General features: G+C 42.7%; 2 protein-coding genes across 3 annotated transcripts in view; both read left to right on the top strand.

Moving 5' to 3' along the window:
* LOC310866321 (1-acyl-sn-glycerol-3-phosphate acyltransferase gamma-like) overlaps positions 1–10,504 on the top strand; it is a 35,416-nt gene extending 24,912 nt beyond the window's left edge. For both annotated transcript variants that reach the window (XM_083775920.1, XM_083775921.1), the window contains exons 5-10: positions 337–498; positions 3,823–3,976; positions 4,111–4,213; positions 5,239–5,314; positions 6,102–6,300; positions 6,595–10,504. In XM_083775920.1, coding sequence (XP_083632046.1) covers positions 337–498; positions 3,823–3,976; positions 4,111–4,213; positions 5,239–5,314; positions 6,102–6,300; positions 6,595–6,686 — 786 coding nt within the window. In that variant the 3' untranslated portion in view covers positions 6,687–10,504. The remainder of the gene's footprint in view (positions 1–336; positions 499–3,822; positions 3,977–4,110; positions 4,214–5,238; positions 5,315–6,101; positions 6,301–6,594) is intronic.
* On the top strand, positions 6,702–16,145 carry LOC310866967 (uncharacterized protein; the record flags this gene model as incomplete). The annotated part of the gene is made up of 5 exons (XM_083776762.1): positions 6,702–6,837; positions 12,722–12,796; positions 13,272–13,925; positions 14,266–15,663; positions 15,817–16,145. The coding sequence occupies 5 exons, from the start codon at positions 6,702–6,704 to the stop codon at positions 16,143–16,145; spliced, it is 2,592 nt and encodes an 863-aa protein (XP_083632888.1).
* Positions 16,146–27,503: the final 11,358 nt, after the last annotated feature.

The following is a 27,503-nucleotide window of genomic DNA, read 5'->3' as shown; positions in this document are numbered from 1 at the left end:
TGTGTGACACGCACTATAGTATTACAAAGTAGAGAAAACGTGTTTCTACCCAACAGAAACAAAATACATCTTCAAAACTGTGGCTGAAATGATGATGCCTAGGAGACAAATAAATGCAGTTCAGTGGCTTCCATCATCAAATTCAACAATAAGAGCTACAGTACTACCCCAGCACATTAGATTGCTGTGTGCACACAAATCCATTTATCGTGATCAGCAGGAATTGAATTAAGGCTTTTGCTTTGCTCTTATTTGACCTGTCTGGGATTGATTCCAAGGTCATGAATTACAGCATCTGATTTCATATGCCCCCCCCCCCCCCCCCCCCCCCCCCAGAGTTCAAAGGTATTGGCCAAACACGAGCTACTGAAGGTGCCTCTGATTGGCTGGACCTGGTATTTCCTAGAGATCGTCTTCTGCAGGAGGAAGTGGGAGGAAGACAGAGAGATTGTCTTCAAAGGCCTGAACCAGCTCAAAGACTACCCCGAGTTTATGTGGGTACGTATCTGTACACCACCCCCACCAGCCATTTAGTTATCACCGGTGATGATATGTTTTATCTCTCTGCTTCTGGTCAGACTGAAATGCATGTTTTATCTCTCTGCTTCTGGTCAGACTGAAATGCATGTTTTATCTCTCTGCTTCTGGTCAGACTGAAATGTATGTTTTATCTCTGCTTCTGGTCAGACTGAAATGTATGTTTTATCTCTGCTTCTGGTCAGACTGAAATGCATGTTTTATCTCTGCTTCTGGTCAGACTGAAATGCATGTTTTATCTCTCTGCTTCTGGTCAGACTGAAATGCATGTTTTATCTCTGCTTCTGGTCAGACTGAAATGTATGTTTTATCTCTGCTTCTGGTCAGACTGAAATGTATGTTTTATCTCTGCTTCTGGTCAGACTGAAATGTATGTTTTATCTCTGCTTCTGGTCAGACTGAAATGTATGTTTTATCTCTGCTTCTGGTCAGACTGAAATGTATGTTTTATCTCTGCTTCTGGTTAGACTGAAATGCATGTTTTATCTCTGCTTCTGGTTAGACTGAAATGCATGTTTTATCTCTGCTTCTGGTTAGACTGAAATGCATGTTTTATCTCTGCTTCTGGTCAGACTGAAATGCATGTTTTATCTCTGCTTCTGGTTAGACTGAAATGCATGTTTTATCTCTGCTTCTGGTCAGACTGAAATGCATGTTTTATCTCTGCTTCTGGTCAGACTGAAATGCATGTTTTATCTCTGCTTCTGGTCAGACTGAAATGCATGTTTTATCTCTGCTTCTGGTTAGACTGAAATGCATGTTTTATCTCTGCTTCTGGTCAGACTGAGATGCATGTTTTATCTCTTCTAGTTCTGCAGAAATGGCAGATGCACGAGCTCGTTCGTGACGTGCTGCCTATTTATTAATACACAATGCAAAAATCTAAAATTATATATATATATATATATATATATATATATATATATATATATATATATATATATATATATATACCTACATTTCCTTTTGGGAAATGTAGACGATTCAATGAACAGCTGGCATTCCTATTTTGCGTGTTGTTTTATTGTAGTAATGCAAATAGACCTACAAGCTCAAACAGTGCAAATACCAGACATACAGTACAAGCACATTTAGCGCAAGCAGCGTCACATTGCAACATATATAAGTATATAGGGCCAAAGTGGTTAAATAATGCTGAGGGTTTTGTCAAGCTTCTGTGATTACACAATTGTCTTTTCTTTTTTTTTTTATCTTACCGGTAATCTTGTCTGAAGGCTTGTCTGTACAAAGGGTATTCGTGGTGGTGTGTAAGAATAGGCATAATGACTGTACAATACTTGAGTAATTGTACAAAGTTACTTTCCACCACTGCTGACTTGGGAGTGAGTGTGTCCTGTCTCCACAGTAATGAGGCCAGAACCAGTGTTGCCATGTCTGCTCAAGAATCCCCAATTAATATGTAATGGTCCGTGGACTCATATCCCCATTTGAAAACATTTTGTGCCACAGGGATTTGTGGTGTTAATAGCAAATGTATTGGCTATTTTCAAATGGCCGATGCATTCATAATTAGGATTAAAGTGTGTTATGTGTTAGTCGCTTCTTGTGGGCTCGTTTTCATAGACCTGACCTAGTTGTGTTGGTCTCTCGCAAAATCTGGCAACACTGGTCAGAACTGTGCCAAAGTTCACCAGCTGTATTTTAAAACATCCCTGCATGTGGTGGGCGACAGTTTGTTGTTTCGATGAGGCCTCAGGAGGAACTGGCCTTTGAAAGTGTTGCACACTGGCTGTGTAATATTTTAAAGACTTCTGCAACGCATGGTTTAAAGTTATCAGTCAAAGAGGAGGAAGTAACACCCGCACACTTGTTTCTAGAGCTCCACAAGAGACTTACTTTATTTATTGGCAAAAATGCAACGATTTGATCCTTTAGGTCTTCATCAGGCAAAGTCACTGATGAAGACCTAAGGGTCGAAATGTTGTATTTTGGCCATTAAATAAAGTACGGTAAGTCTCTTGTGGAGCTCCAGAAACGAGTGTGCAGATGTTTCTTCTGCCTTGATGCCTTGACATCCAGCACCTATGGCAGGCAAGAGATGTGCACACAATCTTTGTGTGCATAAAGGTTATCAGTCGCCACGACTGATTTCAGTCATTTGAATTAAGAGGCCAACATGTCTTCTGTGAAAGCATGAGATGCTAAATCGTTATTTTGAGATTAAAGTGCATTTGCACTTGCAGTCATCAAACATGTTCAGAAGCATCTTCCATAAACATATAAAAAGCCTGTGGTTTCTTCCACTGGGTTCTTTATGTAGAACAGCAGCAACATAGGTTTAGAACAATAATACCTAAACATGATAATGACATTTTCAGTCACAATATTTTATTTAGCTTTATTCCATGACTCCATGATAATATCTCTTATTAAATGAGGGGTTTATTTTCCCAGCATCTTGGCTTGGCTTTTCGATGCAGCAGCAACACACCACTTGTTCCACATGTAGGGCAGTGTGACTCCGGCTCTTTTTCTTTTCTGCTGTTGCATTAAGAAGACCAATGTTTCCTAACCCGCTTGTCGGCAAATCGGTTAGTTGATCTAATTACCTGTACATCGCACATCAGAACACGGCTAATGACAAGACGTGGTGTGTTCGCATAAACAATGTAATGTAGCTTTAGGAGTCGTGGCAGGGTTGGGCGCACGCCCACATCTAACAAAGACTTAATTTTAGCCTACTGTTACAGTGAATGTGCACTTGATCTGTAATTCAACCTAGAAAAACTGGGATAGCGCATGGGATGAAAAGAAAGCAGGTCACCTAATTATGAGGACGCCTTCAGAATCAAACTGTGTGTGTGTGTGTGTGTGTGTGTGTGTGTGTGTGTGACTGTGTTTGTGGTTGGTTTTGTACTTGTATGTTGTCCCCACAACTCTCGTAGAATTTGAGAAATGGACATTGTGAGGGAATTTTCCCAGGTCCTTGCAAGAAGAATAGCACTTTATAGTTAAAATGTTTTTTTTGTTTTTAGGTTTACAACTAAAAAGATTCTGTTTAGGATTAGGCATTTAGAGGTTATGTTTGGGGTTATTGTTATCCCAAATGTATTCTTACTGTAGCTGCACACCAACCATAGCAGCCCGCCATGCCTCGTAGCACGAGGATTGGGAATGGGATTAAAAATGGCACTCCAAAAAGTGGTAATGGTAAAAATTGCCGTTATAAGATTGCCACCCTAAGATTTATTTTTATATATATTTTTATGAGCTCACGTAATTCAAACGTGAATGTGTGTAAATGGCTCTTGTCTCTTCCCATAGTTCCTGCTGTACTGTGAAGGCACTCGCTTCACAGAGAAGAAGCACCAGATCAGCATGCAGGTGGCAGAGAGTAAAGGTCTGCCCAAGCTCAAGTACCACCTCCTACCCCGCACCAAAGGCTTCACCACCACACTACAGTGTCTCAAGGGCACAGGTGACTGACCACCACCACAACAACACACACACACACACACCCACTGCTTAGTGACCGTCTCCGACTCCCACCATCTTCACAAAACCCTAGGATTCTTTGTTCTGTTTTTTTTATTCACTTTTCCTCGTTCGCAGTGACGGCCGTCTACGATGTTACGCTCAACTTCAAAGACAAGCAAACCCCCACTCTGCTGGGCATCGTCAACGGAAAGAAATACAAAGCCGACCTGAGCGTAAGGTGGGTGGTGGCGGTGCTGGCGAATGCAAGTTTATTGTTTATTTGGATCCCCATTAGCTACTACCTTAGTAGCAGCTACTCCTTTTTTTTTTTTTTTTTTTTTTTTAATTGATGTCCTACTTGATTATACTACAGCGTCACGCAAAAGTAGTAGACCCACTGAATCCTGAATAGTAGTTTTGGACATATGATGTTTTCACCTGACAGACAATTTGCTCAAGTACCTATTACCGTATGTCCATTTTTCAACACTGCAAACATGGAAAATATTGTATGGTAAGGTGTAAAACTGGTTACTATTTTGTTTCACTAGTACTTTTAGTGTACTTCTAGTACTAATACGTTTGAACTGAACTTGATCTTTGAAATCATGACTTTTACTTACTTTACTTACTTTACTTTACTTACAGAACGCATGGGAGCACTTCTTCCAGTACTCATGGGTAGCTAAGCCAACCATCCCCAGACTTATTTAGTCATCAAAGGTTTATTATAATGATGATGCATTAGGCTGTCGGGACCCATTAACCTCCTGCCGTCTTCCTGAGGTTGATTTCTGTGCTCTATCGTTGAAGAGCCCTAAAAGCTGTTGGATTCTTGCCAGGTCAGGCTAGGAAAATGTCCCTTGTCCTCCAATTATGTAATTACTCATTCTAGCTTTTAGTCAAATTAAGTGTAACAGGAGGAGAGTACATTGTTTTGTAGAGGATTTGCTAAAAATAGCCAATGCTATTTTTAGAGATTTGGTGTAAAAAGGGGGGGGCTCATGCCCAGTTTACCAGGGTGGTTAATAATACGCACATGCAGTTGTCTATGCAGCCATGCATAACTTGTACAATGGAGGGTAGAGGTCAGAATCAGTGGCTTGCAAAGCAGAAATGGCCAGTAGCTGGTCTTTGGTGCAGAATGCGTATCCTATCCTGTGTGTAGGGTAGCCCCCTGGTGGTCAGACAATGCAATAGCAGCCTCATCTTCCTGGCGCTGTGTTGTGATGGTCGTCTTCTCTTCTCTTCCTCCCATTTCAGGCGGTTCCCTGTGGAGGAGATCCCAGACGATGAGAAGGAGTGCGCCAACTGGCTCCATAAACTCTACCAGGAAAAAGTAAGAATATGGAAACCTGCACTCTAGATCAGTGGTTCGCCACCCCAGGTGTGCCTTAGACTTTTGTGGCAATCACATATTATAATTGTTGCTGCAGATTTCCAGATCTCCATATTTTAACTTTTGTGTGTGTGTGTGTGTGTGTGTGTGTGTGTGTGTGTGTGTGTGTGTGTGTGTGTGTGTGTGTGTGTGTGTGTGTGTGTGTGTGTGTGTGTGTGTGTGTGTGTGTGTGTGTGTGTGTGTGTGTGTGTGTGTGTGTACGCCCTGCTTGATCATGCTACTGTAAATCACACATTTTGAGCTTGTAGATCTGCTACTTTTGATGCTTTGGAATTTTAATCTTGAAAATAAAAATCGTCTAATCTCTCTTTTGGGTCTCGACCTGAGAGGTTTGGGAACCACTGCCCTATGTGATCATACTAGAGAGTCACACAAAAGTAGAGCTTGTGGATCTGCTACGACATAGTTGTTCATCTAATAACAGCTTGGTTTCCATCTGGGCCACCTGTGAGGGCAGTAATCTTTCATCTATGACTTTGACTCCAAATATTTGGGCACAAGTTCAGCCTGATCTGACAGCCTTTGACTTCCTTAAAGAAAAATACAGGGAGCTATTTCCTTGGCCTGTCGGCAGAACACACAAGAAATATGGCACTGATCGGTCGAGTGGGTTCCAGAAAAAGGCTCCAAGGACAGACTGTCACACACACACACACACACACACACACACACAAGAGATGATCCCTCCTGTCCTGCGATTAAATAAAGAGTCTTCTCATTATTCCAGGATGCACTACAAGAACACTATGAGAAGGAGGGCTGCTACCCAGGACCCACCATTATCCCACCCCGCCGGCCATGGACTTTACTCAACTTCGTGTTCTGGGCCACCGTGCTGCTGTCGCCGCTCATCAACTTTGCGTGTGGTGTGGCCGTCAGCGGCTCTCCCCTCCTCATCATCGGCTTCATCCTCTTCCTCATCGTAGGTAAGGCCAATCTGCCTCTTTCTCATGGTAGGTAAGGACAATCTGCCAACTTTTACGCTGACTGCTGAGAGATGGAGAGCAAATGGTGCAGCTAAATTGCTTCAGGGAGTTGGCCCTGCCAGCTGACGACAGCAGGTTTCACTTCAAGTAGTCCCTGTCCTGCCGTAAAAGCCAAAGACCTCTTGAGATGTTGGTGGTGTTATTTATTCCCTAATCTCTTGCTTTTGCGTCTTGTGCAGCCTCCATCGCTATCCTAATAATCTGTCTGTTTTTGTGTCATTGTGTCTTCTATAGCCTCCATTGCTATCCGCCGCCTGATCGGCGTCACAGAGGTGAATAAAACCGGCTCCAGCTACGGTGACCCGGGGCCCAAGAAACAAAACTAGAAGCACCCAGCCCCAATGCGTGGTGGTCGCACCCCGCTGGCCCCCTCCCTCTCCATTCACTCCATTTCTCTACCCACTGCAGAGTCAGCCAGCCAGCGGGACAAGGAAGGGGATCCGGGGGCTAAACCCCCATTAAACATTAGAGATGTGAGTTAGAGATATTATTCACCACAGTAGACAGAGAGAAATGACCACAAATATGAAAGAGAGTGTGAATGTAAACCGTCTGTGGACCTATTGCTCTGGAGTAACACAGGGACATAAGACTGTGAGAAGGGCAGGTGTGCACTGCTGCATGCCCCCATGCATCATATCCCCCTCCTCCACCCCCCTCTTAAGTCCATGTAAAGTCCCCCTTGAAACGGCCCCTGACCTTTCCCGCGGTTACACGGACACTAGCCAATCAGCGATAATTAGCTCATTTCCTGTTCTGGGCCACACCACCTCCTCCACTTCAGTGAATGCCAACTGTCATTGTCCAACCAGGGCCGAGAGGTGAAGCGCTCATCCCATTGCCCTTGGAACCCAAGCCACTCAGCAGCTTAACTGGTCTCCGTTTCCTTTTATCTGGTGGGTGGGTCAATGGCTGACTGGGCGGGCCTGTGGTGGGTCATTGGGTTCTACTGCTGCAAGCTCAATGTGGTGTGATGCCACAGCGTGCAAGCAATTCTGATTGGACAAGGGCAGTGGTTCTCAAAATGTTTTACTTTTCAAAGAGTTTGGTATGCATTGGACCGTGGACACCCCATAACTCGGATAGTTTACAAATGAAACCTGGTCCAATTCGGTTCCATGTTGGTACACTCTCAGAGTTACACTGAGAAGGTTCCATTTTGGTTCCCAACGATCAATAATTCTCCTGGGTGGGACCCCCTGGAATCCCCCCTCAATGACTCCAACTTGAGAACCACTGGGCTAGGGCTCAACCTCGCTAGAGCTCAATGTCCAAGTTTTGTATGAAAACCTGATGTCAACCAGGCTGTGTTCAGTAGCAGAGGCAAGCACTAAATGGCTTTTAGAGGGTTGAAAGTGAGGGACTGGTGTATGTTGTAAGGGCCCTATGAGTATGGGCTCTGAATTAATGAATGGACTTGAATTAATTAATGGACTGGTAGATGCCAACATCTACCAGTGCCGATCCCATACAGGTAGTTACTTACAACCCTCAAGTCATTAATACCAAATTTCAGTTTATTTACTTTCACTCATCGCCGTCGGCATGCAAACAGACATGCATAAGTTGTTTTCATTCAGTCATCTTTAACTATCTCTGATCCCTAAATGTGAGCGTATTTTGACCGGCAGTGTCGATCGGTCCATACACTGGAAGATTTCCAACATGCTATATTCCCTCTCTACTACACCTGTCTTTACTACAGTTGAAATGCAGTACACAGTTCACGTTCACGTTTCATGTTGTCAAGTTTCTCCTGCCTCCTGTTGAATCCTGCTTCCTTTACAGAAGAAATGTTACACCCACTGCTCTCATGTAATCTTGCGGCTGTTGAGATTAGACTGTCTTTTCTTACTGTCCACATAATAGAGTGCAACAGTAGTAAACCTTTGCCTTAAATCAAGCTTGCTTGGCAAGGGATCACTCATTCGCCACCCCTTCTTAAACCTCCACCCTCTTTTCACCCTGTGCTCAATATTTCATGTTGTTTTGAACATTCTCCCTCTTCTGCCTACTCTATCTGTGCGCTGCGGGAGGGCATATATAATCTGTTTATTGGTAAAGGGCTATACTCTAGCAGCCCTATTCTGGCCGTGGCCGGGGGGCATTTCTCGAAAATCGCCACTCTACACAGTACAAAACTCATTGTGAGCTTGTAGGTGGGCTATTTTCGGTGGAGAGATTTGGTGTAGAGGGAGGAAAAAAGGAGAGGGCCAAGGATGGATCCCGGTCTATGATATGAAGTATAGGGTTTAAGTGGTTAAGCTGTTTATATCGGCCTCCTCGTGGACGCACATTCTCGTGTAGTGAAGCTGCTTCCAGCGTGCAGGGCTGGCTATACACTCCATCTCAGTTCATGCTTACTTTGCTTAGTGCTGTAAAGCAGTGCATTGACACCCATGCTTAAACCTAATTTCTGCTCCGACTATGTCACACGCGGAATACTTGAAAAGTTAATATTATAATATATTGGTCGTTTAACAAATGATAAATTCAGGTTTTGCCTGTTACTTGCACTTACTGTCGAGGGTGGATTTCTGTTTTTAGAGTTAATTTCAATTGACTCATTTATGCACTAGCTGCTACCCGAGTGCACTTTTTTCCAAGTGGCAGCATTTCCTGAATCCAAAATGCTAAAAACTATGACAAATTCATTGTGCCAGTTTAAACTGGCATCGATCCCTGTGTTGGGCATGTCATTATTGTCACATTCCTTTTTTGAAAATGGATCTACAAAGCATAGATCAGCAAATAAAAAATTACCCACAGCCAGAGACTATGGCTGTTGTTGGGGTTCCTTGACAAGTCGACATAGAAAACCCTCTCTCGTAAGCCCTGTCCCATATTATGCTCTCTCCCCTCCTCTGCCACACATAATACTAATCCTGTAGTTCAGTGGTTCTCAAAGTGGGGTCCAGGGACCCTCAGGGTTCCTTAATGGGTTTCCAAATGGACCCTTACAGGTCTGGAACTCTTGAGTGTACAGATGGAACCAAATGGACATCATCCATGTACACTCTCATTTTGGGGTCCTTGAAATGTAAATGTTTGTGAACCACTGAGTTTCCGTTTATGATGTGACGCCAATTGTCATCGTTCCTCCTATCCAAAAATCACCGTGTTTGGTTGCAAATTTTGTCGCTAGTACATCTTTATTCTCTGGTTTTGCCCACAACCCCTACAGTTTCATGCAAGCCTTAATAGACAGAGTGCTGCTTAGACGCACCCCTCCCCCCCGCCATGTTGTGAGGAGTCAAACGGCAAACTTAAGTGCAATACATGCTCCTTTATGACGTCCGTACTGTTCATGGGAAAGGTGAGGTGTTCTCTAACTACAAATGGACGTCATTCAGAACTTCTGATTGGCGTTCTCAACTTATTTTTCTCATAACCCTTGCACCTCCCCCACAGTTGTCCTGACTCTCCGAACTATAGTTATGGAAGGCTGTCTGAACTGGACATTTTTCTTTTTTCAGACGTCGGAAGGAACATGTAATGGCCTTTACCTAACCATTACAACTGAACAAACCTGGCATCCCTATTTTGAGCTTGTCATTATAGGCAAAAGGCTTCAATATATATATTTTAAAAAATACATTTTTATTTTGTGCAACACCGTTCTCAAGTGGTTAATGATTAAAAGGCATGAGAAGTTCTTTTCATAGTTGTAGAGCTTAGAGCCTTTGCTCCTGATCAATCCATAATTCTTTACTTGGCGACACTTGGAGCTGCATTACTTCAAATGTCCGCTACAAGTTAAAAGCTTGATTATCTTAACACTACCTAGATGATTATTCTGACCTTTCTGTACTGCCGTTTGACCCAAGGATAGTGCAGCTCCCTTCAACTAGCCTAGTCAATGGTTAAAAGATGTGTATTCCTGAGCAAAGTTTAGACATGCAGAAATTCAACCATTTGTTAAAACATTTTACATGGTGTTTTTTCCCTTTTTCTTTTTTAATGGAAGGAATATAAGTCTCACTGTAATCAACATTAGAAAATTTACACTGCAATTTGATCTTTTTGACTAAGTAATTCGCTTAAGAACGCCTCAAGTCGGCTTTTATTTGTCTTTTTTTCTAAGTCTATTTGTAACTGTTCTCCAATTAAACAACTTAAGAATATTAAAGGATTTGATCACAGACTGATTTGGTATTTCAATTTATTTGGATTGCTAGTTAGGTTCTGGCTGCTTGCACACTTGGAACAGGACCATCAGAGGAGCTTTAGCAGCCATTCTTCATCCATATCATTCTTCATCTACATCTCTGCAAAGGCACAGATGAAGTCATTTACACCCAAACGCCGGGCCCCTTTTATTGTCAATAGATCCCACAACACACAACCTTTGGCTCTTGTGCAAGACTGTATAAACTGAAAATATTGTATATAATGTAAATGTCATATAAGTTCTTTTAGAAATGACACAAATGTACCTAGCTGTTCCGTTACTATAGCATTTTCCCCCTCATGCCAGGCCATGCATTGAGGCTAGTACCAAATGACTTCTAGTCTCTTATGTCAGAAGTTTAAGTAAAGGGGCCACCCTGGTATGCTTTCCAAAAGTACTGTATCTACAAAAGATATAGTGGAACAATAAAGCCGAATAGACTCGTTCTCTTTTTTCCGGTTTCCATGGTAGCTTCACTTGGATTCACTCGGCAGCAGATTTGAACTGGAGTTCAAAATCTGCAGTTTCAAATTGGCTGCTGAGCCAATCAAATGAAGTGGAATATGAATGAACGGGTATGCCTCTTCTGGAAAAGGGATCTGCAGTTATGTACAGAGCCCGTTTATGCTCCGTCACGTGACGGCGTCACACACTGAAGATGGCAGACCTACCTACAAGCGTTGTGAGCTGCTATTTCTGGTGCAGAATGAATCCGTATAACTCTTTGAGCTGTAAATATCTTCAGCAACTGCTGTCGTGTCAACACGCTGCTGCTGCAAGGGGGAACTGGTCATAAACCGTGCTGCTTATGAAGCATTTTTTTTGTCCAACAATGACTTTGTAATTGATCATGGTTTTCTTACGGAATAACACCTGTAGACCATTTCTTGTTTTTTGCATGCTGTGCATTGTTGTACAGACACCAAAATGAGTTGATTCAAACTCGGATGATTCTTTTACAGACTTTGCAATGGAACAGCTGTTTCATTCAATCTGAATATGAATCTGAATAAAAAGGCTTTTCGAAGAAGGTGAATGAAGTTGTTCGTCTTTACCTGGCTCAACATTTTCAGTCTGTTAATTGTTTAGTTTTTATAATGTAGCCTACATCATAGATGGCCTACATTTTATTTTACAGTAAGCTTCATTAAATTGACAATAAAATGTGAATGTTATTCTTCAATATGAGCAATTAGCTGCAAATTTCACTGATGCTGTCCCGCATTAAGCTGCTTCATCAACAACATTTCTAAAGATACAGTATCTATGATTAAATCTATGATTAATGTTGATCATTAAGGTAATCCATTGTAGTCTAAGCTTTACATCATGGGAGGGGTGGAGGGGGGGGGTGGAATTTGACCCTCGGTCACAAGCAGATACAGATAAACAAATAAAGTAGTACAGGTTATAACTGGAGAGTGTAAAGGTGGATTCACTAAGTCTGTGGTATCATTGAGCTAAAAGGAAATAGTTGTCAGTTTGCAATGAATACTTGAAGACAACATTGGGAGACCGTAGGTTCAGGTGTGCAGCAGAGGAGGAGATACAATGAAAGGTATGTCTGTCACTCGCTACTGTATGTTCTTGTTCTATCTGTATCTAACAACATGGTTTGTGAATGCATTTATCATTTAGCTTTGATCTTAAAGCTCCTTACGCCCTGGGAGCTTGTCTATTCGTGTCTCTGTAACACAAGATGGCTTTGTCAAGTTTTCATTAGTTTCTCAAACTAATCATTTAAGCTTTGTCTTGGTTCTCAACCTTTTCAGGCCACAACCTAAAGTAACCCCCCCAGCCTGACAAGCACTTGGCATTTGTAGCATTACATTTTGTTTGACTTTGTTCCACAGATAAATATTGTGAAAATAGCCAATCTACAGTATATGCTCACAAATCTGCCTGTATACACTAATGCTGTAGGGTAGGCTATGTCGGTTTGTTTACTGTAGAGTGAGAAAACAATGTTGCACATTACGCTAATCACCTGGGGACCCCCCACAAAATCACGTAGGGACCCGGACCACCCTGAGGGGTCCCATCACACAGGTTAAAAACCACTGTTCTAAAGAGACTAAAGTATAATAGTTTTAGCTATTAACTAACCTGATGATGATGCTATTTTTTATGATATTTTTTACGTCAGACCTGATAAGAACATGAACCATGGTGCACTTTGACCCTTCATAGGAAACGAGCATGGTGGTCATCAGGACCAGAGGATTGTTCTGCTGGGCCGTGACTGGCTGGACAAGAGTTTGACAGGTAGGACCAGTGTAGTGGTACCAGCATTTTGTGATTTTTGTGGTGCATTTAGCACCCAGGTGTATGAAAACGACTAGGCAACATGACCACATATCGCCTACATCAGCTATTTGAAAATAGCAGATCTACAAGCTCACATCACGTCGCAATGCATATTTCATTTAAATGTTCCAAAGGCAAACCCCCCCAAAAAACGATTAAATCATTAATCACGATCATTTGTCTGGACAATTGAAGCCTCAAGTAAAATGTCGTGATGATAACCCTGTGTTTATTGGTAGACAAACAGGAGAAGGGGGCACGCCAGTATTGGTGAGGTGCTAAAGGCCTAAAGCGGTAAACATAGAAAAAGAAGAAAAAGGCAGCACACTCCCAATCGGAAGAAGACCTTACAGGTCGAAATGTTGATTTCCAGCATCGTGGCTATGAGTGTGCGACCTTTTTCTTCTTTTTCTAACCCTGTGTTTATTGACAGGAAACGCCATCCTCGGCAGACAGCTGTTCGACACCAAGCGTGACGTGGACATGTGCGTGAGGAGACAGGGTGTCCACCAGGACACGGGACGCCGGCTCACCGTGGTCAACATGCCTGAAAGGTGGATCCGCTACTCTGTGGCAGACCCCGGACTGGTTGAGCGCAACATGGCAGAATGTGTGGCCATGTGCCAACCGGGCCCCCACGCCTTCCTCATGGTCATCCCTGTGGGTGCTCACAAAGGCCGGGAGTGGAGGGTAGAGGGTCTGCTGGAGCTGCTCGACTCCGCCGGTGTCTGGACGAACACCCTCGTCGTGTTCACCCGTTACGAGCGACTGAGGGGGTCGCCCATCGAGGGCTACATCGCCGGACACAGGTTTCTCAAGGCCGTCTTGGAGAGGTGCAGTTACAGGTACCACGTCCTGGACACCAGCGCTTGGGGGGAAGACGACGTCGCTCAGGTTACAGAGGTTTTGGGGAAAATCGATGCAATGGTCGCGAGAAACACAGAGGAAGAAGGTGGAGACAGTTACGTGCTGGCGAAGGGCGGGTGGAACAGGACGATGGTCAGGAAGAGGACAGCGGTGGACGACAGGGCGGCATTGAGGCGGGCGACGATGCAGCGGACGAGGAACACATTGACGTCTCTAATGGGTATGGTTCTCCTATTGCAAATAAACATCTCGATGCTCTTGGGTAGAAACCTATTATCTCCATATTTTTTCTTTTTGTGTTTTTGTTTGTTTTGGAAATTAACAGCCTATACTTGATCAAACAGTACTACAGTGTCACACAAAAGCATCAAAAGTAGCATATTGCAAGGTCTAAATGCTGTGAATCCCTGAAATGCCCTGAAATGTCACAGTTTTGAACATGCACACATTCCACCCGGCAGAGACGATCTAATAGCATCCATAAAAGTGCATGTAACAATTACACTTTTTGATGACCATTCAAGAAGGGTCATGCAGTTTCTTTTTATCTCATTTGTTAGGAAAGTCAGATCGCATTTCTGCACTGAGGATTCTGCTGGTTGGACCAAAGCAAGCTGGGAAGAGCTCCGCTGGAGACGTCATCCTGGGCCAGCGGCTCTTTGGCTCCGGGCATCCCACGTCCCAGTGTGCAAAGAGACGGGGCGACGTTGGCGGCAGACGTGTCACAGTGGTTGACACGCCCGGCTGGCACGGGAGATACTGCTCTGGTGACACACCACAGGACGTGCGAGAGCATATTGCGCACGGTGCATCTCTGTGTGCCCCCTTTGCACACGCTGTCCTCGTGGTGGTACGCTGCGACGAAACCTTCACCGAAACTGACGGCCTCGAAGTGGACGAACTCTTGGGTTTGTTTGGACACTGGGCACGGACTCGAGCCGTCGTGCTGTTCACCTGGGGCGACAAGCTCAGAGTCACGGCCATCGAGCAGCACATTGAGACGTGGCCCGCGCTTCGAGGATTGGTTGATAAATGTGGAAACAGGTACCATGTTTTGGACAACGCAAAGGCGGCCGGTGGAGACCAAGTTACTGAACTATTGGACAAGATCGAGGAGACTGCGGCTGGGAATGACACTGAACATTTTCTCAGTGTGTTCTGGAAGCTCCAGGAATGCAATGAGAAGCTGGTGTGCAGCTCTAAAGAGCTTACAGATCGAATCCAGAAAGCTGAGATGGAGAATGAGCACTTGATGCAAATACTCACAGAGAAGGACAGGATAGTGGAGGACATGAGGAGGACATCAGCAGAGAAAGATACAGAAATGGAGGCTCTGATTCAGAGAGCAACAGTGGTGGAGAGACAAATGGAAGAGAGGACCAGAGACTATGAGCAAGAGATTGGCATGCGATCACTGCAGTTTGAGAGGGAGATCAACGAGCTGAAACGCATCAATTTGGAGAAGGATATCATGGTGACACAGCTACATAGAAGATGTGCAGAGAGAGATGAACAGATGAATCAGACGAAGCAGAGACATGAGGCTAGAGAGAGAGAACTTGAGGAGGAGAGGATCAAGCGTGAACATGAAATCAACACCCTCAAGGAAACATGCGAGAGGAAAGCCGAGGAAGTGGAGCACATGAAGACGGCCCGCCAACGAGAAACTGAAGAACTCAGAGACACGATAGAGCGACTGGAGAGGGAAAAGGAAGAGAAAGACAGGGTGCTGAAAGTCACCTCAGAGGGAATGCAGAGGCACCTCCAGGAAGTTAAGTGTGGCAAAGAAGACTACACAAAGGAGAGAACAACAACAAAGCTCGAGAAAAAAGTGGTCAAGGGTAACGTCCACAGTGAAGTGAGGTTTAATGTCATCTCTGTGAAGGACGAGTTTGCCAGAAAGCAGACGTGGGCGCTCAGAGTGCCTTTGAATGGCCAGGCGGTTGTCACAGATCTCAGTAAGACCATTCATCTGTTTATAAAACCCATGGGTAATGACAGTTTCACCCCTTCCTTTGATTTACTAAGAAAAAATGAGTAACAGCTTTCTTTTGTTCCCCATCTGCCCATCTCTCTCTCTCTCTCTCTCTCTCTCTCTCTCTCTGTCACAGAGACAAAAAATCAGCAAGCGGAACGGCTGCAGACTGATGCACTTCTGCCACATGAAGAGGTTGACGGAGGGATACAGAGAGAAACTGGACGAGGAATAAGGAGTGTTCAGCGAGTGTCTTTTGAGTGGAAAGACCCATGGATGTGGACCGGAGCGGCTGTTGTGGGAGCAGCCTTTGGGGCTATGGCTGGCTCCATCAGAGCCCCTCTGCGGGCAGCCATGGGGACAGCTATAGGGGCTGCAACAGGGGCTCTGTTGGTGGAGACTTTACTCATACATGAGGCCAGGCCTCAGGGGAAGACAATGGAGTCAGAGTCCAGCTGCAAATGAGTTTGCACCATACAGTACTTTATATGTACTTTGTGCTGGTAAACTAAATTTCATTTTAGTTCTATTCTATACCAACACAACACAACCTTTGGATACACCTAGCATAGATAATGGATTCAGTTTGTCACTGTTTTGAGTAGCAAATAAATAATTAATAAATTTTATCATACTTGCCTGTTTTCCTAAATGTTAAATGGCAGATTTAGCCTATAGAGCTCTATTTTGTTTTAAAGTTGAGAAAAAATTGTTAAGTTAAAAGTAGACGATAATTCAGGTCTGAGTTCATGACTGACTACAGCGAGATTTCTGGTTTTAGTTTTTAACATCAGCTTCCAGCCTAAAGAGCAGGGTTTTAATCATTCTTCCTTGGCTCTAAAACCCATCACTTCAACTTCTTTGTTTAGTTGAAGAAAATGCTGGCACTTCATTTGCTTCACAGTGTGCAATAAGCAAGACTTGGCCACTAGAGGGCAGTATTTAGTTGCTCAATAAAAACTATTCTTATGGCTGTTCTCTTCAGCAGGGGGCTCATGTTACTTTTCTCTAATATTTACCAGAAAACACAAATCCCTGTCAAATATGCTATTGCTGCATTGCTTGCCTGATTCATTGATTGAATACTTTAATAATACATTTGCAGAAGAAAAGTACAGTAGGCTACATTTAAATACAAGGTTTGCAAGAGGATTCAAAACTTTATGAAGCCTATGGCTTGTTTCTTTATAGCCCAGTGGCAAATATGCTTGCAGTTCTATGTAAACTCCACTCCACACTAATTTATTAATTTCTGGGAGTCGAGGGTTGCACAGTTTTTGGGAATGTCTTTGAAGAGATTATCTTGGTACTAGTAAAAATGCAACGCTTTCATGGTGTATTTTCAGTATAGTCTTATTGTTGCATGTGTTTAAGTCTATGATTAAGAATACATGTTGGTGGTTCAAGTGGTTTCAGATTGTAAACTGTGAATGCTGTGAAACAGTAGTTCTTTCAACTTGGTTGAGCCATTCCACAATGTAACTGTTTGTGGTGACTGACTGGTGAGTATTAGATTTTACTCACATTTCATGTAATTTTCTTTTGCTTTAATGAGAATTCCGGATCAGCCGTTCTCTTAACTTAATCTGTTAAAAATCTATCCAATAAGGTGTGTTACAAGTGAAAAATTACATAACATCCAGAGCGCAGTGCAGCTCCGACCATGTAGCTGGGTCTTAGGCTAAACTGCTTACTGTATTTCAATCGGTCAAATTTTATTTTCCGGGAATTCCTTCAATTCAATCCTAGTCTGGGCACCATTCCATTTTGGGTTTATGAACCAGTCGGGAGCGGATGATATCGCTACGTCATGTTGTAGTATAGAGGGTATGCACATGCATAAAGTGAATGGCAGATCGAGTGGCAAAGTGAGTGACAAAGTGAATTTAATGTTGTTTGAAGTCATTTAATGCAATCAAATATGACTTTTCTGTTTGGATGTATGAGCTGTCAAGGCCAGAAAGAAGTTTTTTGCCACTCGGTAGGCATTTCCGCATGAGGTCAGATGAACATATGGAATGCCGGAACAGGTCAGCTGCATATATGGAAATCTAAGGGTGGCAGTGTCTTGAGTGTACAGGGTTTGATGAGGGCCCAGGTAGGACCGGGCCTTAAGTTTCGGGCCTGTTAGAGAGAGTTAGTTTTCGCGGCTGCCGGGCGCGGCTGCACTAATAACTTTGGGGTGGGCCCGTCTAGAGTTTGAATAAAGACATCGAAGAGGAAGGACGGGTGTGGTAGGATAATATGGAATGTCGGAACAGGTCAGCTCCATACTGTATGTGGAGATGGAGGCGTTATGTTACGAGGCGTTACCATATATGGTGGCGTGGTGTTAGAACGAGGTGTGACTATGGAGGTGTGATGAAGGCGTGACCATATGGAGGCGTGACCGTGAAACACGGAAATTCAGGTTTTCATGGTAAATGTGACCTACAGTCGCAATAAAAAGGAAGACGCTTCCTTCGGCTCTGGGGCGTTTGTCTCTTGAGGGGAGGCAACATGGAGGAAGGATTTCATTTGCGTTTATAGTTTCAGAGTTAAAGTTAGTTTGATCTTTCCATCATAAAATGTATGCTATAAGGTAGCCTACCAGCTCGTATAGCTGTAGTAGATCAACAATTGTTTTTGCTATATTTGAAATGGGTCTTAAGTGGTTAATTCATAATGTTTGTAGTGGGCACATTTTTCCATTCTGAGAAAGGCCTGTTAAGTAAAAAAAAAAAAAAAAAAAAGTACAATATTTGTCATTGAAATGTAGTGAGTGAAAGTCATAACCTATCCAAAAAAATATGTATGTATTTATGTAAAATATATATTCTCAAGTAAAGTATGCCTAGTACAAATATTCTAGTAGATGCACTTTGTTACTAACCTGACGCTGCCACGTCCAAGAAGCTTGCTACACAAATTTGTTTCACAGCTTATTGGGATCTGGGATCGCGGAAGCAAATTCGATGACGGGGCTGTTCCTTTTTTTCAAGATACTTGGTAGATGATTGGATGGGACCGTCTTTGTTACTGTCCACACTTAAGTTCAGTCTAACATTCTGAAACGCCTATTTTTGACCACAAGGGGGCACATAGCTTTGAACAGCTCAGCTCATGTCCCCCTCCCCCCACCATAGAGACAGAGCCTGGGCCTATGAGACAGAGACGGCAGCATGGCTGTGTATATTAATTATGAGTTCAATTCAAAGTGGATTCCTGCAAGTTCTGCAAACACAGCCTTACGTTTGATCCTCCAAAGAAGGTGGTGAGTCGACACCCTGCACCACTAAAAGGGAGGGGAGGGGAGGGGGTGAAGTGAATGTGTAGTAACAGCCCCGACATCAATTCAGATTAAACACGTATAAGTGCATGTGTCATGTTTATATAAAGCGAGCATCATCATTATTGTGACAAATTAATAGGAGGGTTTATCTCAGACTTAAAAGAATCCGACGGTGGATGCCAACTCGTGGTGGTAGGAGTAGACAGTCGGAGCCGTCTATTTCTTTCCTTTTTTTCCCCTTTTTTTTCCTTTAGGTCTTTGTGGTGGAAAAAAGTACTTTTTTTTTACTTAAGTAAAAGTATCAATATTGCAATGTGGAAATACTCAAAAGATATAAAAATGTATTTAAAGTGCCAAAAGCAGAAACCAGACTATATATACTTCCTTAATGTTAACGAAGTCCACACCCACAACACCAGAGGGAGTGCAATGAACCATGTAGCACAAACAAGGGACTAAATTATTTTCGCTCCTATGCCACCAAAATGTGGAACGCCCTACCAACAGTCATTAAGACATGCAAATCCCTTGACTCCTTCAAAACCGCTCTCAAAGGGCACCTACGGACGGCTGCAATTCGAAACTGCCCCCCACCCCTTTCCCCCTCACTGTATGTTTCTTTTCCCATTTTACCTCCTTTATGATGAATTCCTGTTCTGTTCTTTGACTATTATAGAAGTGTTTATTTGTACCTCTCTAAATGTTTTGATGAATTGAACAAGGTGGACCCTCTTGTAAACAAGTGTAGGGGAGGATGGGGGAAGATGAACCGTCGGGTAAGTTGAACCACCCCCTGTATCTTTAAAACTACACACATGAGTTGTCATGTGACCTAAAAATCAGGACACACCCACCATTTCAACCTGACTGTGAAGATGAGAGACACATGGACAAAGTGGAAAGTACATTTATACACAAAAAAGTGTTTTTTGCTGGTCAAAGTAAAATAATAAACTTTTCTGGAATAATCATTTTTATAATAAAGCAAAAGCACCCAGGTCTAAACTTATATATCATGCATGTTGGTGATATACCAATGTATAAAACCCATGTGAATCATTTAGCTAAACATTAGCCTGGAGCATTAAGCTAGCCATGTTTTGTCAAAAAGTGGCCATGGGGCAAGTTGAACCAATTCCTTGGGGTAAATTGAGCCAATTTTCTTAATCTGAATCACCATTCATATTTTTGTATTAAGTATTAGCTACTCAAATTATACTGAATGACCTTTAATTTGGATGTTTGCAAATGTTTGCAAATTTGCTATATTGTATTAACAATATTGCAAATATAAGGTTCTGAATAACAAACTTTATTTAATTGTCTTTATATTGTTTAAATAATAAATAAACAGATAAATAAGACTATTTGCAAAAGGGAAAACTGTTATTAAATTATTTTCAATACGTGAATACATTATCTGTTCAAGTTTAAGCTCTTTACATTAAAATATCATGTGGTTCAATTTTGGATCAACTTACCCCTTACCTGGGGCAAATTGAGCCACTTTTTTTTTTTTTTTTTAAAGGTCATATTTTCATGGCCCTTTGTCATAGCTGCTTACTCATCATTTCAATTGATAGAGGACATCCTGAAATATGTGTAGATCATTAGATTTGACTGCCATCTCATTTTGCCTTGCTTCCAGGACAACTTAAGTAAAACGTGGTTCATCTTCCCCCATCCTCCCCTAATGCTTAATTGGGTCGTCCACTCAAAGTTAACAGTCTTTGGATTGAGTTTGTGCTTCGAATGTACTGTAATTCTGCAAACTGTTAAATATTTCAATCAATCAATCAATCAAGCCTATAGGCCTACTCAATAGCAGAATGTCCCATATCACATGTTTTCAAATCGGGCGCCAAGGGTGGCACGGTGGCACAGTTGGTAGTGCAGTGCCTCACAGCTAGAAGGTCCTGGGTTCGATTCCCGCTGTGGGTGCGTCATCAGTGCCCATACCCGAGGCGGGGTTGGCGAAAGGGCCTTTCTTTGTGAAGTTTGCATGTTCTCCCCGTGTCCCCTAGGGTAGGTACCCTCACAAAAAACATGCAGTAATCCTTGGTCTCTAAACTGCCTCCCCCTGGCCAGCCGGGGCGCCTGATGGAGGCGAAAGGAACTGGTTGGTATAACGTGTTCCTTCCATGCGCTACGTCCAACCAGGGAAACTCCCCCCTGTCAGGTGTAAAGGAGCAACTTGGACACTCATGCATGAAGGAAGCATGAGATCAAGTCCGTTGCTCTCCCCAGGTTGGCAGAGGGTGTGTAGAGCTCAGGATCACATTAGATCATTGACACAGAGGTGAAAAGATCATAGGCTAATGGGTCGTGACGCATTATGAACTTGTAGATTGTCTCTATTTTCAACGGGGCGGAAGTGGGTAAACTAGCCCATGTTTTGTCATCGAAATCCGCTGTTAAGTAACTGTTAACTAAAGTTTTTAAATAATTGTAGTGAAGGAAAATACTTAGTGGAGTAGAAGTAAATGTACCTCAAATTGGAAATACTCCAGTAAAGTAAAAACACCTCAAATGTTTTTTAATTAAGTACATGCAGTACTAAGAGTACTTGAGTATATTTATTTTATTTATATATTATATTATTATTTATATATTATGTATTCAGTTACTTTACAGGTTCGTTCTGAAGTTTATTATCTCTTTGAAACCGCATGCCTGCAGCCTCCCAACAATAAATCTCACGTTTAGAGCCCACATCAGTCAAAACGTCTTCTGAAAGCTACACATCCCTCAATCATGTGGAATAATATAGTGATAGTTATTGTTTAATGACAGGATAAAGCTGTGCGTTTTGCAGTTGCAGCACCTGGAGTTTTTGCGTTGATGAGGCGCTTGCCTCGACTGATTGATGGATGTTTATAATTCAGTGGTTCTCAAACTTTTTTAATGTAAAGAACCCCGGGCGCCCAAAGAAATATGTATATGGCTGCAGACCCGTATCTGATAAGATGTTGTGTGTCTCCCATAATAATAAAATCTAAGTTTTTAAGTTTAAATTGGTTAAACTGATTGTGATGCTTTATTAGCTATAATATTCCTGCAAAGGGTCCCCTTGGAACCCCCTCAAGGACCCCACTTTCGGAAACCACTGTCATATATATATTTTCTTTTTAAATCAACTTTTAGCAAATTGTAGAAATAATATGCCTGGAATGTTCAAGCATGTTCAAATCATATAGGCCTACTTTACATACGTTGCAGACCATTTTACAGATCCTTTTATTTATTTAATACTTTTACTTTTACATTTAGGCTCAATTCAGGATAAAATGAACACAATAATTAATACATCAAACCTTGGCCTGGGCCGTGGCTCAGCGGTCCAGGTACCTTTGCTGGTAATCCAGTCTGGCAGTGTGCCGCGGGTTCGACTCCCGATCCCGACGGCCTTTACTGCATGTCTTCCCCCCATCTCTCCCCATTTCCTGTCAGCCTACTCTCTGTCCCTCCATAAAAAAATAAAAAATAAATAAATTACATTACTTAATTTTCTTTCCTTTGCAGTTTAACATTGAAGTGGCCATGCCGTGTAGGTCAGTGGTTCTCAAAGTGGGATCCGGGGACCCCCAAGGGTCCCTGAGGGAGGTACCAGGTGTTTACAGATAAATGAATACAAATGAATACAGTTAATACAGCATCACAATCATTTGAACCCCTTGTTCCATATAAATGTGGGGGTCCATGGCACGAAAACATTTGAGAACCACTGGTTCAGGTGCCTACTCTTGTTTTGTTTACCTTGAGAACCACTGGTTCAGGTGCCTACTCTTGTTTCGTTTACCTTGAGAACCACTGGTTCAGGTGCCTACTCTTGTTTAGTTTACCTTGAGAACCACTGGTTCAGGTGCCTACTCTTGTTTAGTTTACCTTGAGAACCACTGGTTCAGGTGCCTACTCTTGTTTCGTTTACCTTGAGAACCACTGGTTCAGGTGCCTACTCTTGTTTCGTTTACCTTGAGAACCACTGGTTCAGGTGCCTACTCTTTTTTTTTTTTAAGTACATTTTATTCAAAGAGAAAGATTTCACAGGTTTCACAGACAGAGAATATGACTCTTTGTTTCTTTTTACATTTTCTCCCACAACTCCCCTCCCAGTCATCCCCACCCACCATCCCTCCCCACGAGGCCAGACATACAAACAACATATAAACACAGGTATAAAATCAATGGGTTGAGTACAAAACAACACGCATAACAAACCGTATATACACAGGTATAAAACCAAAAGGTAGACAAGAAACTAAGATATAAAGAGAGGGATCATATGGTTATGATTAGTGAACAATTTCAAATGGGGGGTAAACAGGTGCCTACTCTTGTTTCGTTTATCTTGAGAACCACTGGTTCAGGTGCCTACTCTTGTTTCGTTTATCTTGAGAACCACTGGTTCAGGTGCCTACTCTTGTTTCGTTTACCTTGAGAACCACTGGTTCAGGTGCCTACTCTTGTTTCGTTTATCTTGAGAACCACTGGTTCAGGTGCCTACTCTTGTTTCGTTTACCTTGAGAACCACTGGTTCAGGTGCCTACTCTTGTTTCGTTTACCTTGAGAACCACTGGTTCAGGTGCCTACTCTTGTTTCGTTTACCTTGAGAACCACTGGTTCAGGTGCCTACTCTTGTTTCGTTTACCTTGAGAACCACTGGTTCAGGTGCCTACTCTTGTTTAGTTTACCTTGAGAACCACTGGTTCAGGTGCCTACTCTTGTTTCGTTTACCTTGAGAACCACTGGTTCAGGTGCCTACTCTTTTTTTTTTTAAGTACATTTTATTCAAAGAGAAAGATTTCACAGGTTTCACAGACAGAGAATATGACTCTTTGTTTCTTTTTACATTTTCTCCCACAACTCCCCTCCCAGTCATCCCCACCCACCATCCCTCCCCACGAGGCCAGACATACAAACAACATATAAACACAGGTATAAAATCAATGGGTTGAGTACAAAACAACACGCATAACAAACCGTATATACACAGGTATAAAACCAAAAGGTAGACAAGAAACTAAGATATAAAGAGAGGGATCATATGGTTATGATTAGTGAACAATTTCAAATGGGGGGTAAACAGGTGCCTACTCTTGTTTCGTTTATCTTGAGAACCACTGGTTCAGGTGCCTACTCTTGTTTCGTTTATCTTGAGAACCACTGGTTCAGGTGCCTACTCTTGTTTCGTTTACCTTGAGAACCACTGGTTCAGGTGCCTACTCTTGTTTCGTTTATCTTGAGAACCACTGGTTCAGGTGCCTACTCTTGTTTCGTTTACCTTGAGAACCACTGGTTCAGGTGCCTACTCTTGTTTCGTTTACCTTGAGAACCACTGGTTCAGGTGCCTACTCTTGTTTCGTTTACCTTGAGAACCACTGGTTCAGGTGCCTACTCTTGTTTCGTTTACCTTGAGAACCACTGGTTCAGGTGCCTACTCTTGTTTCGTTTACCTTGAGAACCACTGGTTCAGGTGCCTACTCTTTTTTTTTTTTAAGTAAATTTTATTCAAAGAGAAAGATTTCACAGGTTTCACAGACAGAGAATATGACTCTTTGTTTCTTTTTACATTTTCTCCCACAACTCCCCTCCCAGTCATCCCCACCCACCATCCCTCCCCACGAGGCCAGACATACAAACAACATATAAACACAGGTATAAAATCAATGGGTTGAGTACAAAACAACACACATAACAAACAGTATATACACAGGTATAAAACCAAAAGGTAGACAAGAAACTAAGATATAAAGAGAGGGATCATATGGTTATGATTAGTGAACAATTTCAAATGGGGGGTAAACAGGTGCCTACTCTTGTTTCGTTTATCTTGAGAACCACTGGTTCAGGTGCCTACTCTTGTTTCGTTTATCTTGAGAACCACTGGTTCAGGTGCCTACTCTTGTTTCGTTTACCTTGAGAACCACTGGTTCAGGTGCCTACTCTTGTTTCGTTTATCTTGAGAACCACTGGTTCAGGTGCCTACTCTTGTTTCGTTTACCTTGAGAACCACTGGTTCAGGTGCCTACTCTTGTTTCGTTTACCTTGAGAACCACTGGTTCAGGTGCCTACTCTTGTTTCGTTTACCTTGAGAACCACTGGTTCAGGTACCTACTCTTGTTTCGTTTACCTTGAGAACCACTGGTTCAGGTGCCTACTCTTGTTTCGTTTACCTTGAGAACCACTGGTTCAGGTGCCTACTCTTGTTTTGTTTACCTTGAGAACCAGTGATGTAAAATACATTAAGGAAGCATCTACAACTCCAGAGGCCCCGCCCCCCACTTATACCTGCCTGCACTGCTCTCCACCTGGGGCCTGTATCTTTAATACACTGTCACCATGGTAACCAGACATTAGGTCACCTAGCTTCCCAGCTAATTCCCCTGTTGCTGTTCTGCAGGAGAAAACAATGGAAACTACCTACTGTACATCTACTCAATACTGTAGGCTACTTACTGTAAGTACACTTTTGAGGTACTTATACTTGACTTGAGTATTTCCATTTTTCAATACACACTTCTACTACTCCACTACATCTCAAGAGATAGAATATTGTTGAAAGTTGAAAACTTTACTTACAAGTTACTTTGAAGGTTTAGATCCTTCTTCCACCCCTGGAAACCAGATATTATTCAACTTTATTGCGTTCTCATCATTCAGGGATTACTGTATGGGTCTCAGCAGGTAACATAACAACCCTATATAGATTCCTGAGGTGTGTGTGTGTGTGTGTGTGTGTGTGTGTGTGTGTGTGTGTGTGTGTGTGCGCGAGCGAGCATGTGTGCGTGTGCACGTGTGCGTGCGCCACTTCCACGTGTCAGTAAGAACTATAGTATTGGCTTGTCTTGTTCTCGGGAGCTAATTTATGACTGCAACATGTCAACCTTTCTAACCTGATTTCCCATAACAGCGAGAAGTTTATGTTACTTTGCCAGGAGATTATAAAAACTGCTCAGAGCCTTGATTAAGAGGCACATGTATGCACGTCGGAGTATACATATAATTATATTCTTGTAAGTTGAGATATTTGGAATGCTGTTTCTGCAGAAGGGACATTTGCTAAAGATATTAGTACTGTATTTTTCTTTAACCCCGGTTATGAAATTACATCCTTTAGTCTTTTTTTGTCCTTCCCTGAAACTGAATTGGGACCCAAGCCACAATTTAAATGATCACTTGCAAAACCACAACTCACTGAAATGTTTCATTCCCCCCCCCCCCCCCCCCCCCCCTTTTCTTCTTTTTCTTGAATTGATTCCAAAGTAAGCCAAAAAGCCACTGGAAAAGACACAAGCTGCTCTACGGTTGGCAAACAAAGAGCTTGCGTGTAAGCGTGATATTATGTACAGCTGATTGTGAGATTGGATTTCCCTGTTTAGTTTTTTTGCTTATCCTTTCTTACTTAACACACTCGGTGGTGGACAAAGTCTACTCAGCCCCCGCTACTTGAGTCAAAGTGTAAAGACACTCCATGGTGGAATTTGGGTCTATGATGGGTCATGCCGTCACAGTGAGCCTGACACATATATGCCATATTTGGGTAGCCTGACACTCAGCCTGAATTTTCATTTTGTTTTCACTTCAACCTATTTGAGCACCTACAGTATGCACAAGTGTGTATGTATGTGAGCACGGAATGTGCTCAGCTGAATGACGGAAGGTGAGGTATGATGATAAGAGCGCTGCTCACTTCACTTTCTTCACTTCTTTTTTTTAAATGCGTGGCTATAGTGATTCAGGGCTGGAGCCAGGCTAATGCATCTGCAGTGGGAACTCTATATATGTTTATTTCTGAGACCTAACAATCGGGGCAGGGACCCCAAGGGTGCGATGTTCCACCGACTGCATACGGTAATTTCAATATAGGATTTTACAGCATTGCATCTGTAATGAAATTTGAAAATGTTTCAACTTAAAAAAATATATATATAAGTAATAGTTTAAATCTAGTGTGCACACTATTATACATGTGCAGTGTTCACTTCTGCGGTTTCCTTTATCTCGGAAATGCCTATTGAAAGGCAACATTCCATACAAGGTTTGTTACAGTAGTGTTGCATGCTAATGGCTTTGATTGAGCATAGTGGGTGAGACCGACCGTGTAGGGGAAAGAGTTGTTAAAGAGTGACAATCGTATACAAGGTGCTGTTGGAGCTTTATGTTGAGCGCATGATATGACCTAACTCTAAACTCTCACTGGTAAATCATTCAACCATATCCTTTTTGTGAGGCAGGTCGAATGCTTCGTGGACCCCTTGGGTGTCCCCGGCAGACCCCACATGTGAACAACCATGAGAAGTTGATATTTAAGCTGTTTGAGCTAAGCTATGTGTGCTAATAACACAACCTGGATTTGAAGAGTGCACGTGTTACATATACTCGTGTGTGTGTGTTTGTGTGTGTGTGTGTGTGTGTGTGTGTGTGTGTGTGGCCGTTTGTAACCTCAATCATTTAGCTGGGGACCACCTGGAAGGCTGGAACCCCCTCAAGTAACACTGGTGGTCCCTGGACACTAGCTGAGTACAACTGATATAGTTGGATAGCAGCTTTAG

The sequence above is a fragment of the Protomyctophum parallelum genome, assembly GCF_964188405.1.
Source record: "Protomyctophum parallelum genome assembly, chromosome: 11".
NCBI classification, from domain to species: Eukaryota; Metazoa; Chordata; class Actinopteri; order Myctophiformes; family Myctophidae; genus Protomyctophum; species Protomyctophum parallelum.
Note: the sequence above shows the minus strand (reverse complement) of the source record. Positions and strands in the feature narration are given on the sequence as shown.